The 16,134-nt window shown below is 39.8% G+C and overlaps 1 protein-coding gene across 5 annotated transcripts; it reads left to right on the plus strand.

Moving 5' to 3' along the window:
• Window positions 1-1,198: 1,198 nt before the first annotated feature.
• impdh1b (IMP (inosine 5'-monophosphate) dehydrogenase 1b) lies at window positions 1,199-16,068 on the plus strand. 5 transcript variants are annotated; one of them, XM_055054744.1, is made up of 16 exons: window positions 1,199-1,941; window positions 6,181-6,279; window positions 6,468-6,548; window positions 9,397-9,445; window positions 10,840-10,941; window positions 11,032-11,106; window positions 11,523-11,729; window positions 11,810-11,897; window positions 11,969-12,168; window positions 12,874-12,964; window positions 13,119-13,214; window positions 13,363-13,506; window positions 13,597-13,741; window positions 13,824-13,967; window positions 14,049-14,132; window positions 14,240-16,068. In XM_055054744.1, the coding sequence occupies exons 1-16, from the start codon at window positions 1,724-1,726 to the stop codon at window positions 14,259-14,261; spliced, it is 1,845 nt and encodes a 614-aa protein (XP_054910719.1). In that variant the 5' UTR covers window positions 1,199-1,723; the 3' UTR covers window positions 14,262-16,068. The 5 variants fall into 5 exon arrangements, with proteins under 5 accessions (XP_054910719.1, XP_054910720.1, XP_054910721.1 ...); XM_055054745.1 differs by having other exon boundaries at window positions 6,471-6,548; XM_055054747.1 differs by lacking the exon at window positions 1,199-1,941 and adding an exon at window positions 4,270-4,384.
• Window positions 16,069-16,134: the final 66 nt, after the last annotated feature.

Genomic DNA, 16,134 nt, shown 5'->3' on the forward strand with positions numbered 1-16,134 from the left:
TTTCTGACAGCATGCACACTTTGAAGGTGAAGAGTTTCTGTTCAAACCTGTCAAAAGAAACGGTGATGGTGGAGGCATATGGGAAGATTTAACCAGAGCCCAGAGGGCTAGCTAAGAGGATTTTCCATTTTAATGTCTCACCAGCTGTCAAAGTCACTCAGTACTGATTTCCAAGGGACTGAAATCAAGGCTCTCTTCGTACATGAGATAAGAGCCTCAATGGACAAGGATTGTTGTACATTTGTAAATGCTTTGCACAAAATCTCTTATGTTTCAAAACAAAAACAAACGTACTTGTGTCATTCTTTCAGATGTGAATGTAAAATTATTCATACGACTTGCTCTTTTTTTAAAAAAACATCTGGTTTTTCACTACAAACTTCCAAGTATTTCACTTGGTTTTCATGTGAAAGACTAACACAAGGTTGTGTAAAATTATAAAGTGGTAGAAAATGGGGATGAGAGGTTAGAGTTACTGGCATGTATGGCTAACAGTTCTTATGTAGACAATTCAGGAAGGCAGCCAAGTCTTGGTAGCTTTAGAGTTTTGTGTACTCTTTACTATGTGGCATCAGAGAAAAGGGATCTAACTACAGAGGCACGTCAGTTTTTAGATTTTCTTTGTAGCAGGATAAGAAATGGATCTGTTTGCTGTCACTTTATTGCTGTGCACCACCTTTTGTAGGCCTATCACACAGAATCCTAATTAAGCTCGTGGATATAACACAGCAAAGTAAAATGTGGGAAAGTTCAAGAGGCACTCGGTCACTGCACACACGACAAACTGCACAAACTTGCCACCGGTAATGATTTTATCTTTTAGGAGCAGTGGTTTTGAAACCATTTGGAGAGGTTGTGTAACCTGTTACTGCAATCTGCTTTCAAGACTGTTTTGACACAAATGTGCTTTGGCCACAATATGTCAGGTCAGGTTGAATCTCTGACTTTTGGCACTTATTTATTCGAGACAATTACTCACCTTTGTGATGTTAATGTTGCTGTTGCAGGTGTAAAAATGGGTTGCTCTCTTTTTCAGACCATGTTGCCTCTAATACTGCAATCCTCTTTGTGTACATGACGTGCCGCTGATAGAAAGCAGGATTAACCCATACATAGAAAGAGAGTAGAACATTAAGAGAGCTCCATGGAGCACTCAGCAGGACGCTCATATTATACTCAGGAGCTGAGGGCAATGGGTTCCTCTTCCCATGCGCACAAGGACATTAGATAAAAACAATCTTTCCTCCTCCAAGCTTTCAGCAGGCTCGCCACAACATCAACAGCAACAATGCATGCTGCAGGGATCATTTCCACAGTGACGCCCTCTTGGTGGGAGAATCTCCTAGGCGACGCAGTCTGCTGACACGCCTAAGGTAGCCGGTATCTTCCTGCAGGCAGGTGCATCCTGCGCACCAGCAGACGGAGCAGTCTGAGAAAGGCTTAACTTTTTTTTTAGACTCACGATTAGTTTAGTAAGCAACAGACAGCAAAAGAAAGCGAATACATGCCAGGATTCAGATTAAAATACTGTCTTTTTTTTGTGTGCAAATTTTATGATTGTTTAAGTTCATCTTACTTCATTTTGGGGATTACTTCCCTATGGATTTAAGTGACTGTTGGAGATCTTTTCTTATTTTTATTTTTTAAATTCTGTTGACATAACTTGCTGCACAACAAGACTGAGGGGGCCCAGTGGATTCAGGGTCAGATCTCAGGGCCAGCGATGGAAAGATTTGAATACGAGGACTTTGTGGATGGAGTGAGAGAGAGCCAGCACATTGACTACCGAGGAGTTGTAGGCGACACACAGCCTTCATATACGAGTGCGCCACTTAAGGAAGGGGATCATTGCATCTGGCACGTCTCACATATCCATGGACACAAAACAGCAGCACAGCGGTACAACTCCATACGGACTCGAGCGGGTTTTTCTCCAGAAAAGTGAGTGTTCAGCATCTACTTTTTCATACTTCAGACTCCCTTCATGAGGAGGGAATATGAAGTAGCCACAGGTTCGCCAACCTATGTAGGTTGAATTTTATCCTTGTTGCTGCCCCACGCCTTGCTGTTGATGCCTGAGTCCTGGCTTGCCACGATCTCCACACTGTTTAATACGATGGGGATGCAGGTGCTCTCATCATCACCAATCAGGTAGATCCTCTGGCTCTCCTGGACGCTGCCGTCCGGGGAAATGGGTCTGGTGAATTCAAATATGCTGCTCCCCAATAGACTTGCTCCCAGTAAACTATTCAAATTCATGAGCAGGCTTGCTTGAATACTGTCAAATCACACATGCTAAATAAGTTCATGTTGGTCAGGCTGACTGTCAGCACACATGCATGCACCTTGCAAATTCCTGGTTTGTACTGACCCGCTGTTGATGCAGTCGACGCTAATGCAACACTAAGAGCTCCTCTTGAGTAGGCAGGTGTTATTTTGAACCTGACCCTTTCTGATCCTCGTGCACAAGCTCTGTGATTCACCACTCGGGCCAGACCAAGCAGAATGCAGTGGGGAAGATAAACAATGCTGAATCAAGTGCTCAGAATAGCAGCGGTGCATAAAAGAACCACTGACCCATATCTGTAATGACCCACATTCGATATCACAGAAAAGACAGAGTGTAACAGATTTTCCTGAGTCAACTTGGCTGATAGCAAGTGAAGACTCCTCCAGTGAGGAGTGTGAATTATATTGGTCAAAATTCTGCTCTCTGTTTGCAATGGTGTATATAGCAAAGTTCAGGTAGGCAGTTTTCTCCTGGCCTCTCTGAGCTGCAGTGAGGTAATGACAGATAAAATTAGCACTGAGGGGGCAACAGGAAACGATTGTTGGCTGTCATCTGCTTGATGACAAGGGCAACATGTCAGTTAGGACGCATGGCTGCACGAAACAGCTATCACTTGCAAGGTTTGCGTACTGAGGGGTTAGGATTACTTCTGAAGCCGTTCATGTAAAGTCATGAACGGCTTTAAAGTCAGAGTGTATTCTCATTGTTTTAAATATGACGTCCTCTGGCAATTTTAACTTCCCAATATGAGATGTTATCTGAGCAGAAAGCGGCTATTGCAAAGTAACCCAATGACCTAATAGACGTAAGAAATAAACATAAAAACCCTCAGCTTGAAGTGTCTATAATACCAACCTTGCATAGATTTCATGTAACTGCTTTCATGTGAATGAAGTGGTGACCGCTTTGTGCAATCAGGCCAATTATGATCATGTGAAAGAGACACAATTTCAAGCAACCTTTTCTAACATTAACAAGATGGTTCACTTAAAAAAAAAAAGGACAAGCAGTCATTTTGCGTATCTGATAAACACAAAAACTGAAAAGCCACAAAATGTTCTTGTTTATTGTCTGAAACGTTCAGAATACACAATGCTAATAGCTAGTCTGTTTCTGGTGCCTTTCAGCAGTTGTCCTACCTCTTTAAGTTTCAAATTTTGTCATGTTACAACTATAAGCCTTACTGTATTTTTAGGGAATTATGCACTGTATCAGGGGCCCCCAAGTCGCTCCTCGAGGGCCGGCATCCTGCATGTTTTAGTTCTTTCCCTGATTTAACGCACCTGGATCAAATGATCGTTCTTTAGAGGCCTAAGAAGATCATTGATGTGCTGAAAAGGTGGTCATTACCACCAAGGAGAAAACTAAAACATGCAGGATGTTGGCCCTTGAGGACCAACTTTGGGGACCCCTGCAGTGTAGATGAAACAATAGTGCATAAATGTAGTAATGGTCAGTATTAACCTGCATTCAGCCTCACACGTATTCCCATCAACTCTGATGAGCTTTCCTTTCTTCCACACTGTGGGAAGCAAACTTCCCACAGCATGATGCTGCCACAGCTATGTTTCCGCATAAAGATGCACAAGGTTAGTTTTCTCCTTGTAGATCAATTTTGGTGTCACTGGATTTCATAGGGTTGCAAGACCATGATTTTCATTTGTAATTTTTCATTTTTTACGAATAAATGTTGAACAGTAAAAGTAATATTTCTTCCACTTCACAATTGTGCGTGCTAGTCCATTAAAAACAATCCCAGGAATCTGGATTGCTCGGCTGCAAAATGTGGAAAGACTTCAAGCAGCATTACTACTTTTGCAACACGCTGTTATTTATCTGGCAATAAATCAGCAACTGGTGACTACTGGAAGTCCCAACCCCAGAGAGCTTTATCTCGGCCCTGATCGCAGGATTGATTGGATTAACTGGCCTCATGGTGGAGGGAGGAGAAAATGTGACGCTGCTCTCAGTACATAACACTGTCTGCAGACAGCAACCGAGCAGCTACCACTTCTCAGCTTCCTGCAGACACATATATTCACATCTTGGACTGAAGAAGGATCTTTGTTTTCGTGCTGCTCATTTCTCTACGAGGTATTGGGAGTATTTCCGCCTTTATAGTCAGCTTCGTACGGGTTCGCGAGAGTCTCGCAGCTGGAAAGTTGTTTCCTATATATATATTTTTTTGTCAACGTGGGCATCTGGTTTCAGAGGCAGCTGCTAGCTTACTCAAAGAAAGATGCTCGGCTTTACTCTCGGGGTGAACTTAAACAGCTTAAGCCGCTTCAGTGGCTGCTAAACGGCGTGTGAGCCCAAGTCTTAGACCTTAAATTATCGGAAGAATTGACTGAACCCTAAGACAGGGCAACAAAAGCTGCTAATGCTACATGCTAGCGGTCGCCCCCACATGTCTACAAACGGAGCAGTCTGCGTGCATTTCATGTGCTTACCCACAAGTTTGTCATCGTTAATATGGAAATATATTTGCGCTATGATGGACTCAACAGCAAACGTGTTCGAATTTTTCAAATTTTATGTATGTAGGTTAATTTTTTAAAAAAATATATAAAACATTGTTGACTCAAGAGTTTAGATCTTTATCATTTATATGAGTTTTATAATGTTGCAAACTGGTGGTGACAATAATTTTGGACTATTTAACCTCTGAGAGTGACTAGCAGGAATTATTAGACATTGTTTCTTTAACCTAATAATGTTAATCATTGAACTAGCTAACCTACATGTTAGCTACTGAAGTGTAAACAGTTCAGTTCTTTTTTTCCCCGTCAAATAATTAATTTAATGCAACTTTTGTGGCAGTTTCAGTGAATTTTGCTAACAGGATCTTATTTCGCAGGTTTTTTCTTGTATACAGGCGGAAAAAAGGGACACGTGTGTCCAGTGCCAAACTTGCGTTAGAGAAATATTAAAAATATTAGAAATCTTACTTATAGATAGTCAACGTTATTTATAGGAACTTTCTACAGTATAAATAATGTATGTGGACCTTATTTCTAATTCGGCGTGATTAAAACGCTAAAATAAAACGAATAGATGCGAAATTTACCTACTGTATCTTCAGTGAAGTAGTTTGTGTTTTTCACTATACTTCCTTCATTACTCTTAAACATATCTTTCCAAATGGTGCAGAAAAAAGAAACACGTTTCTCAGGTTTTTGTTATGGTGATGGCAAGGTAACCTTTTTCCATCTGCATGGTAAAAACCAGTTAAAAAGATAAACAAGATTAGGAAAATACCATAAGGTGGGTTGCATCCTGTTCCCAAAATGTAGAGATAAGCAGCCCCCCTAATAGATCTTAAGGCCTATCATAGATGGTCAAATAGAGATACTCCTGTGATGCACCTCAGTGTAAAAAGCAAGAATGATGACATTTTCTTTTGTTATCTGCTGGTGTGGATTGCTAGCAGCGAATGTTTGCTGGCCGCCGATAATCTAATCTAGGTCACCAGTCCAGTAACACTTCAGTCAAAGATACATATGATGGTGCAGAGGCGTGTATGTGTGTGTAATGCAGCATTTCATTTACTATAATTTTGAGCCAAATTTAAAATGTATGTTTTGTGAAATTCAAAATGTCCCACTGTTTACCTGCAGCGATGGATTTGTGTTACTCGGTCAACATTGTATAGTGTGAAGACTATTGTACTGTTTTTTGGGTTTTTTTTTTCCTATTTTGCGAGATATTTCTCGTGGTCAGAAATATCTCCTAGAAGCAAAAAAACATAGAAGCTTTTTAACTAAGCTTTTATGTGATTTAAAATGTTTCATACAGAAACATTTGGCACGGGTCCTGCAAAACATCCCTACCTTCATGTGCATATTGTATATTTTTTCCTGAGGTTGTGCTTCTGTGTGATCTTTTGGCAGCATGGCGGATTATTTAATCAGTGGTGGTACGGGCTACATCCCAGATGACGGACTGTCAGCACAGCAGCTCTTTTCAGTTGGCGACGGCCTTACATACAAGTAAGTATCCACACATCTCATAAATGCAAGTTTTGTCTTTTCTTTCTTTTTCTTCCCCACACATCTGTACATTAGTGAAACAATCAAAAGGTTTACAAATTTTTTTTTTTTTTTAAGAGCTCAATTAGGTTAGGTTAAGATAAGTGTGCACATCAGTGCTTTGTAATGGTCAACGCATTTTGAACCAGCAGATGTGACCAACAGTGTGTTGTCTCGGACGGCCATACGGCTGAAGAGCTATGCTCTAAAGGAGATGGGTTGACTTACAAGTGAGTAAACCAATCATCTTCAAACTATTAAAGAAACGCTCTGTCTATGGACGATATTTTTTTAATTATTTATTAATTTTTTTATTTAAAGGGGGAAGCAAATTATTGCTCTTTTAGAAAAAACTATTGACATTTATCTGAAAATTATGATTATTTTCATGCAATAAAGTGTCAGAAGCTTGCTTGAATGATCAACTTGATCTTGGTTATGGAGGAAAAAAAAACTTCCCATTAGCATAACACTTGTTATTGTTATTCACCTAAACATATCAGTAAAGTGCTTGACCTTTCTTGTAAACACAGAATGCATGACTAACACTTTATGGCATTTCTTGCACATTTTCTTGCTCTGTCAGAGGGTCTAATTAAATCCTGTTGCCTCACCCTTTCTTGCTTCTCTCTTACCATGTTGGTGGCACATGCTTTATGGATCAGCTGGCCATGGATTGAAACTTAAATTCATAGTTGAAGCCCATAAGTTAACATACACTGCATTTAAAAGACGCATAACTTGTTTTTTTGTCTTCTGTTTGTTTTTGTTCACTAGTGTTAAATCAGACAGTTTAGGGCAGTTAGGATTGCCAAAAATCTTTTAATTGTTAAATACAAAAAAAAAAAAGTTGAGGTTTTTAATTTGGTTTATCAAGTGGATCAGCTTCTTTTCTGATAGCCAAATAAATAAGAGTTGAACTCAAATGGAGACATCACTTTTGTTTTTATTATCCTGGGATTAAACAAGTAGATATAATTCTGCTCATCACAAGAACGATTCAGTATCACAGCAAGAGAGAAAGAAAAGTCATGCTTCTTTTCTGCAGTGTAAGTAAACCTCAGGTTTCATATGTATAGAAACGGCAAAACATAAAGCCATCCATCTTTTTGATTTGGAACATAAAGACTCTGAAACTGAGATGCATGCGCAGCTTCTTTCCACTCACATAAATCCACAATCATTCTATCCATTTTCAACTCTTTTTCACTTTTAATTATTTAATTATCAGTTTGAGCCCATTAAAATCCCAAAATTTCTGGCCTCGTTCTGTTTCTGCTTCGCTGGTGCTTAGCAATAAGACCACATTCCTGTTTCTGTAAGACATTTTACTTATAGCTGCCTGAATGGGCATCATGTAACTTAGTTAAAGGTTTTGTTGTCTTTTTTTTTCTCTCTAAAAAAAAGATGATAGTAGTGCTGGTTGAAATTCAGCATTTTTTTTTTCTCAATAGAAAGTGATGCGTTAAGTCATTTGATTTTTTTTTCTTTACTGGTGAAAAATCTAACAATCTAACAAGCAAAATCACAGAGGAACTCATTATTTGTGACAGTAGAAACTTCCTGTATAATTGTGCATAAATACTAACTTTTTTTAATGCCGAGAGATTAATCGGTGAAAAAGTGGCACCATCACGGGGATTAAAATACAGTGCCTACCAAGAATATTGTAATATATGTTTGATAGAAAGATGCCTGAAAATCGGACAGTTTGCGTAGTATTTAAAAGTAGAGCAGAGGTTCACTTTCTACCAGGGCAACAACTCTAAATATGGAGATAAGAGAGAACCTATTACAGGCTCACTTTCCTTCCTCTTTACAGACTGCTTGGTCTGTAATATGAAATAAATGTGAATTTGAAGTTTGTTACATGAGAAAGATTGGAAAAGGTCAATGAGTTTAAAAAAACAAAACATCAAAGGATAATACAAAATTAAAGCATCCACCATAATTTATGGTTGTATACAAACATTCATACAACCATAAATATTGTTTCAGAAACATGTCTGGCATGCAGAATACCATTCTTTTTCACAGTCAAGTAATGGGTGTCTATGCATACCATTTATAGTTTTGAAATGTAATTAGACTTTAATTTGATACTGGATTTTAAGAATGCTCTTTAGATTTCATTTGTTTTGATTGTTCCTGTGCAACAATGCGAGATCCCTTGAATGCTAAGGATGAGAGAAAGTGAGCAAAGTGACCTTTGTTTTGTTTTTGTTATCTTCAAACACTCCCACTTAGCATCCTGGATTTGTCTACATTTAACATTCAAATGAAAACCATAATAAGGCCACAGGCTTTTGTTTCCTATCGGAATCAGAGTCTGACCTGTCTGACTCTGAGTCGGTTCAGACTGTGATGCCGCTGAGGTCGGAGGCTTCAGCTAAATGCCAGCAGATGTGGACCCTTCGTACTGTTTGCGGCTGGGACTCCTGCCTTTTAGTGTCCCATTGAGGGAAGCTATTTTTGACTCCTGGTCTCCACCCACGCTGAAGCAAAACAGATTTAAAGTCATCCCTCATATTCCACTCTCCTGCACTCTTCATGTACACCGTAGTGCTCATCTTTCCTCAGTTTGGATCTATTCCTACTCGGTACTCCTCATCTGACATTCATTTAAAAATGCAAAGCTCCCATTTAGTCCTGTGCTGCTCCATTTGTCTACTGCATGGTCTCACACCCATCTGCAAAAGCGACTAAGTACACACAGACTGCCTGAATGGGGGTGGAGGAACATACTATTTCTGTCTGGCTTTTTCTCCTCAAAATTATTTCATTCTAGCTCCTGTAGTGTTTACTCGGAACAAAGAGGTCAACTGTAGTTTTTTAGCAGGTACATGGTGTGCCCTGCTGTCTTTAGTGTCTGTTCTCAGCCATGTTTTTCTTCTGGAAAACATAAAGAGGCAACTCATAACAATAAAATGTAATTCAAGTCCTCAGTTTGGTCTAAAAACGGTTTATGTTCTGTTGGCTCTTTTTAAGTGAAGTCTTAATCTGCAGCTCTTGGAGTTTCTATTAAAGATTCATTATTCCATTTTTTTCTCTTTAATTTCTAATTTCTTTGTCTTTCAGTGATTTCCTGATTTTGCCTGGCTTCATTGACTTTACTTCTGATGAAGTGGTGAGTCCTATTTCAGCTTTTAGTTGTTTTTTTTTTTTTTGTGAGCTAGAACTTCCTAGTTATCGCTTTACTCCCTCATGATGAAAACGTTTGGAAATGATCTTCTTGAATGAAAAGAAAGCGGAGCTACACGTAAAATCTTCCACTGTGGATCGCAGCCTTATTTTCTATATCCAGTTGTTTACAGAAGTCGTGGTTTTCCACTTCTTACTAAAATGGGAGCTGCTGTTTTTCTGACTTTCTGTTTTTGCCTAGTGTGGTTAGACACCGGCTGCGCCCACACCCCTCATGTTTACGTTCATGTCTGGTCAGTGGCCCATCCGTCTCTCAACAGATGAGTTAATCTCTGGGCTTTACACGAAATGAAACCTCCCTCTTCTGCTCCACCCATTTTTAAGGGTTTTAGTTTAATTGATCTATAATCTCTCTGCGATTTTTTTCCAGTGCGGCACTGGAGAAATCGCAGTGGCAATTTCAGTGGCGTTGTTTACGATTTACCAGTTCAATGGGCTCAGTTTGACATTATTTAATAATAGATACATGGAAGCAGCCCATTTGGTTGTCAGTCTGATAGACTGGGTTGAGCATAAAAAAGTCAGCATTCATTCAAATATGCAAGCTAGGAGTACCAAGTTATTTTAAAATAATCAATTTAAAAAATAAAAAAAAACAAGTTCTTTTTAGTTGTACTGTTTTCAATACTTGACGAGTGTTTTCTGTTGCTGTTTTAAAGAAACAAGTTTTTGTGATCACAACAAACATGGAAAGTCATGATAGGAAATACTAACCACAACACCCATCAGTCTTATTAAGAACGTGTTGGTTTGATACTTGAAGTTTCATTCTGTTGGGCAATATTTTATTAAATTTGTGAGGTTTTCGATTTCCCTCTCTGACTCAAAGCTTCTCATTGAGTAAAATCGGAATACGATATACTTGTTGCCTTCACAGTGAACTCCTGTGTTTCTCAGGAGTTTATAGTGAACTCCTGAGAAACACAGCGATCTGCCTCAATAGTTTACGTCTATGTGAGATAGAGAGCAAATCTGAGGCATGAGTTAGACTGATTTGCTGGTTTCCCATGCGAGGAATGCTGTTTTTGTTTTATTATTTATTTATTTTTTTTTATCGTTGACAAGTGTTAACAAAAATGGTGGTTCTTGTGGGAGTGGATGATAAGTGAAGGTACATGCTGTTTTTTAGGGAAAAATAGTGGTGAGCCAGAGCACAATTTACTGGATTTGATGTTCAGTCATCTGAAATAACAGAGTAACGCCAAAATGAGACACTTTGGGATTTTTCCTTTCACTTAAATCAGCATTAACTAAAAATAGTGACACAGTGTATTATGCCCCCTGCTGGATGAAGTGTGCAATCTGTTTTAACTTTTACAGGACCTGACGTCAGCACTCACCAAGAAGATCACCCTGAAAACCCCTCTTATCTCGTCGCCCATGGACACCGTCACAGAGTCAGCCATGGCAATTGCGATGGCGGTAAAGAAAATGCAGAATTCGCTTTTATGTTTTTATCGAAGCATACAACTTTTTAAAGCTAAATGTGGTTTTTCCTTCCTGATTTTCTAGCTAATGGGAGGAATGGGGTTCATTCATCACAACTGCACACCTGAATTCCAAGCCAATGAGGTCCGGAAGGTCAAGGTAAAGGAACAATTTCCACTTCCATCATGTTTCCTATAAATGATGGGTATTTTTTTAGCCATGCATGTTGTATTTTATTTTGACTGCAGTGGTTGTTGTGGTGTTTTTGTTTTGTCAAATCTCACCAAAATGGAATAAAGTACAAATGATTAATCTGAAGCTGCTCTTTTGACTTTTCCTAATTTTTTTTCCCTTATCTTTTTTTCTACATAGCATATGGTAACTTTCACCTTCTGTGTGTGGTGCATTTTTTGTTATTGCTGTGTATGTTTTCCCTTTTTTGCTGTGTGCAGTGTATTACAATTTCTTACTTGTGTGGAGTTGTTTTTGCTACTTCTGCTGCTTCACTCACAAAAAAAGCCCACTTTGGTCACAAAATGATTTATGATTTTGTTTATTTTTATGTTCCTTTCCAGAGGTTCGAACAGGGCTTTATCACAGACCCAGTTGTAATGAGTCCGCGTCACACGATTGGAGACGTGTTTGAGGCCAAAGTAAGACACGGTTTTTCGGGAATTCCCATCACGGAGACGGGAAAAATGGGCAGCAAGCTGGTTGGGATCGTCACCTCCAGAGATATCGACTTCCTCTCTGAGAAGGACCACGGCAAACCCCTGGAGGAGGTGTGCTACTTAACATTTCTGGGGTTTTTTCTACACATTGATTTTGTTTGGTTATCGTAATCATGCTTGTAATCTTCCAGGCTATGACGAAAAGAGAGGACTTGGTGGTAGCTCCAGCTGGCGTCACGCTCAAAGAAGCCAATGATATTTTACAGAGGAGCAAAAAAGGTAAACATTGGCGTGTTAAAGCAGAGCTTCTTGTGTTGCTTCCTGAGCTCATTTTGACGCTCTCATTTCAGGCAAGCTTCCCATTGTGAATGATAATGACGAGCTGGTGGCCATTATTGCCAGGACAGATCTGAAGAAGAACAGAGACTACCCGCTAGCATCAAAAGATTCACGCAAACAGCTTCTCTGTGGTGCCGCCATCGGCACCCGGGAGGATGACAAATACAGACTGGACCAACTGGTGCAGGCCGGGGTTGATGTGGTTGTGCTGGTAGGCATTATTTCTATTTATACATGTGTATATATACACATGTGTCTATTTATGTTTTATGATTACTATTTTAGGGGAAAGGTGTCCTTTTGTAGCAGTGCTTGAGAAACGGGCCTGTTGGAAGATGAATCATCATGATCTGTCGCAGTTTGTTCATGTCAGGACGTGAAGTTGCTGTCAGGAGAATTTTAGTTTGTCATCCCTCCAGCGTATTAAGCCACAGCGCACCCTCTGGTGGCCGTCGCTGACCACTGCGTTACTTTGTGAACTTTTGAAGAATTGTGCTGGATAAATACACTACAAATCGTAGCCGATTCTGACTACAAACTGCAGCTCTACAGCCATTGAAATACTTATAAAACCTTAAAAGTAAAATCTTTATGTTGTGGTTTTCTAATAATGATCTTCTGTTAAAACATTAACATAAATATTTCCCTTCTACATTCTGTCAGGTCTGTAGTTTTTTTAGGTCCTATATTTAAAACCCAACCATACTAGAATTATCTGTTCAGGATTCATAATAAACTTCTATATTTATTTTTAAGAAAGGACCTAGAACTCTGAAATTTTAAGTCATGTTGCAATCACAATGATACTATTGTTTTGTAATGTAAAACCCACACATATTTTGTCCATATTTTATTCAGAACTTTCTGAAGTTTGGTATAAATTTATCTAAAATAAAAAATGTTTCTGTATTTCCAGGATTCTTCACAGGGCAACTCAGTGTATCAGATCAACATGATCAGCTACATTAAACAGAAGCATCCTGAATTACAAGTCGTGGGAGGAAATGGTGAGTTTGTTGCAATTGGAAATAGCTGAGTATCTGGGTTAAAAGTTAAAATCAAGCAACTGCTAACGGTTCTTGAAACTGTCTTGCAGAATGACAACTTTGTAAGACAATAGAATTTCTGCTGTTTTACTCATTTATTTATTTTTTCCCGCAGTGGTTACAGCAGCCCAGGCCAAGAATCTGATTGATGCCGGTGTGGATGCTCTGAGGGTCGGGATGGGTTGTGGCTCCATTTGCATCACGCAGGAAGGTACTTGACAACTGAGCACAAAGATGGCAGCGCAGAAAAGTTTGCAGTCCGCTCATCACTTGCAAAGCTATGGGACTGCAGGTCCACTACAGCAGACTGTCCTGCCCTCCATCACCTGTATTTGTTTATTTCTCTTAATTCCTTTCAGTGATGGCCTGTGGGCGTCCTCAGGGAACCTCTGTGTATAAAGTAGCAGAGTACGCGAGACGTTTTGGCGTGCCGGTGATTGCGGATGGCGGTATTCAGACAGTGGGCCACGTGGTGAAGGCTCTGTCTCTGGGAGCATCGACTGGTGAGGCCCAAATGTTCACCAGGAGAAACAGCCCCGTCCAATTTTTAGCTACTTCATGCCACTGTTTAAATATCTGTTATCACACCACAGTTATGATGGGCTCCCTGCTAGCTGCGACTACCGAGGCTCCTGGAGAGTATTTCTTCTCAGACGGCGTGCGACTGAAGAAATATCGGGGTATGGGATCTCTGGATGCGATGGAGAAAAGCACCAGCAGCCAGAAGCGCTACTTTAGGTGTGTAGGAGCTAAAACGTCTTAAACACAAATGTTATATTTGGGTGAAGTGAGTCCTAAGCCGGTGATGTCTTCTCTGCAGTGAGGGTGACAAGGTGAAGGTCGCTCAGGGCGTGTCGGGCTCAGTCCAGGACAAAGGGTCCATCCATAAATTTGTACCATACCTCATAGCTGGAATCCAACATGGCTGCCAGGACATCGGAGCAAAGAGCCTGTCTGTCCTTCGGTGGGGTTTCTGTTTTACTTGAAGCACATGTGTAATATTTATGTATAACCACATTAAAGTAATTAGATTTTTTTTTCTTAGTTCTATGATGTACTCTGGGGAACTGAAGTTTGAGAAGCGAACTATGTCCGCACAGGTTGAGGGAGGCGTTCATGGACTACACTCGTAAGTATCTTCAAAAAATAGAAGTATAATTCTATTTCTGAAGTCTGTCTTCAAGCTGAACAACCTTCTCCAGTTCTGCTGATCTTTTTGTTTCTTTGCCTCCACAGTTATGAGAAGCGACTTTACTAAATGGAATTTAAGGAAGAGTGAAGGAGATCCAATCTGACAGTGACCAAATGTTTTAAAAACTTCTGCCAAAATCCGCAACAACACCCTCTGCTTCCTCTGCGTTAAGCCCACTCACTCACTTATCACAAACTGCTGATTTGGGGTAGAGGACGGCATCGTAGCAAATGGAGAATCTTCAAACCTACACCGACTCTCTGAACACCTCAGACTTTGCTCTTAAGAAGTGGTGCATCAGGGTTACTGTTGAGTCTTATTTTTTGTTTGTCTCATGAGTGTGCAGCCGTATGCCAGGTTCGTGTGCGTGAGTCTGGTAGTCGCGAGAGAAACAGCAGTGTGAATTTACTGTGTGAGGTTAAGTTGGGACGGAGTAAAGGCGCGCTGTGTTGTATTTGTCCTGTCAGAATCAGCCGGGGCGCAGATCAGCTGCATCATTTTGTGGCTCGTTTTGGGTCCCACGCCTACCAGCAAACGCGCCACTTGAACCTCAACCCATCCCCGTTCAACAACACACAGCGATGTGTGCAGAACACAAGACGGCACGTCTCTGTGCACCGCGCCAGTCTGGAACGGCAAACCTTTCCGAGTAATAATTTTAGGTCATTGCAGATGTATGCTGCTCGTATTACATCACAGGTTATTTACTTGGTGTATAGTACGTTCTTACAATTGAAACGTTAGACATTGTTAATTGAATCAGAATAGTGTGCAGATCTGCAATGGGGGCTTTTTTTTTCTTTCCTCTTTGGAAATTCAATCATTCTGAGCCAAATAACCCCATCTCAGTGTTTTATGATTTATTTAACATGGAGGGCACCAAAAGCTAATGAACATTAGTTTTGTTTAGGATGTATAATGGGTCAATCATAAACACTCAAAATGACTATTTCCTTGGTCGTAATCTGAATTTTTTTTCAGAGAAAAACTTTATATTAAACCTGTAGAGTCCTGGCGACTTTGATTTCAGCTGGAAGGTTTTTGATAATGCATGTTTTGTTTTTTTTCACTGAGCCAAGCGTGGCTGTGTTTATATTCTGCTTAGATCTCAAACATACTGCCAAGTGTATCTACACTTATGTTTGATTTTACTTTTTTAAACCTTAATACCAAAACTGGTGGTCATCTGTTTCCTTCCCGTCAGACATGGATTGTTGCGTTTTTATCTGTTCACCAGAGGTATGCCTTGAAATAGAGATGGACATGTCGGCGCAGTGTATAGCCACACCTTCTCGCCACATTTTATTTGAGTGTCTTGCGTCGTTTAGTTGATGGTGGAGTTAGAAATTGTTCAAAGGGGATATCCTTGCCATACTTTTACCGTACTTCTTTCTTTTTTTCTCAAACTCAATGACGTTTCTCCATCCCACACAAGATGAACTAACAGTGCTTGTAGCTACAATGACTTTCATGAAAAATGTTCATGAGTGACTGAAGAAAACAAATAGCTACAATAGGTTTGAAGAATATGCTGTTTATTCAAGATTCCCTATTTAAAACGGGTCATTAAGCTGTCCAGGATGTCTTAATTGTGAAGTACTGAGTCCTGTTAGTCCATCCAAAAAGCACAACTGACATTTTATTAATGTTTCTGGTTTGTATGATTTTCAGTTTTCAGTGATTGGCAACACATTTTGCAACCAAAAACCTTCTCTCCCTTTTTTTTGTAAGGGTTAGGGTTGTAAACTGATGGGTTATTATCCATCAGGGGATTTTGAAGATCACTTTAGGATATGTTTACAGTAAAAACTCTCATAAGAGGAAAGTTGCTTTTGTTGTTTTTAATATGTTAAAATAAAGAAATACAATACTGTGCAAGCGCTCCGTCTTTCTTTCCTTTCGTTTCAATGAGATTTATGTGTAATTTTAAGAAAAAGAA

Source organism: Poeciliopsis prolifica, unplaced genomic scaffold, assembly GCF_027474105.1.
Source record: "Poeciliopsis prolifica strain line A6 unplaced genomic scaffold, Auburn_PproV2 SCAFFOLD040, whole genome shotgun sequence".
Lineage (NCBI taxonomy): Eukaryota > Metazoa > Chordata > Actinopteri > Cyprinodontiformes > Poeciliidae > Poeciliopsis > Poeciliopsis prolifica.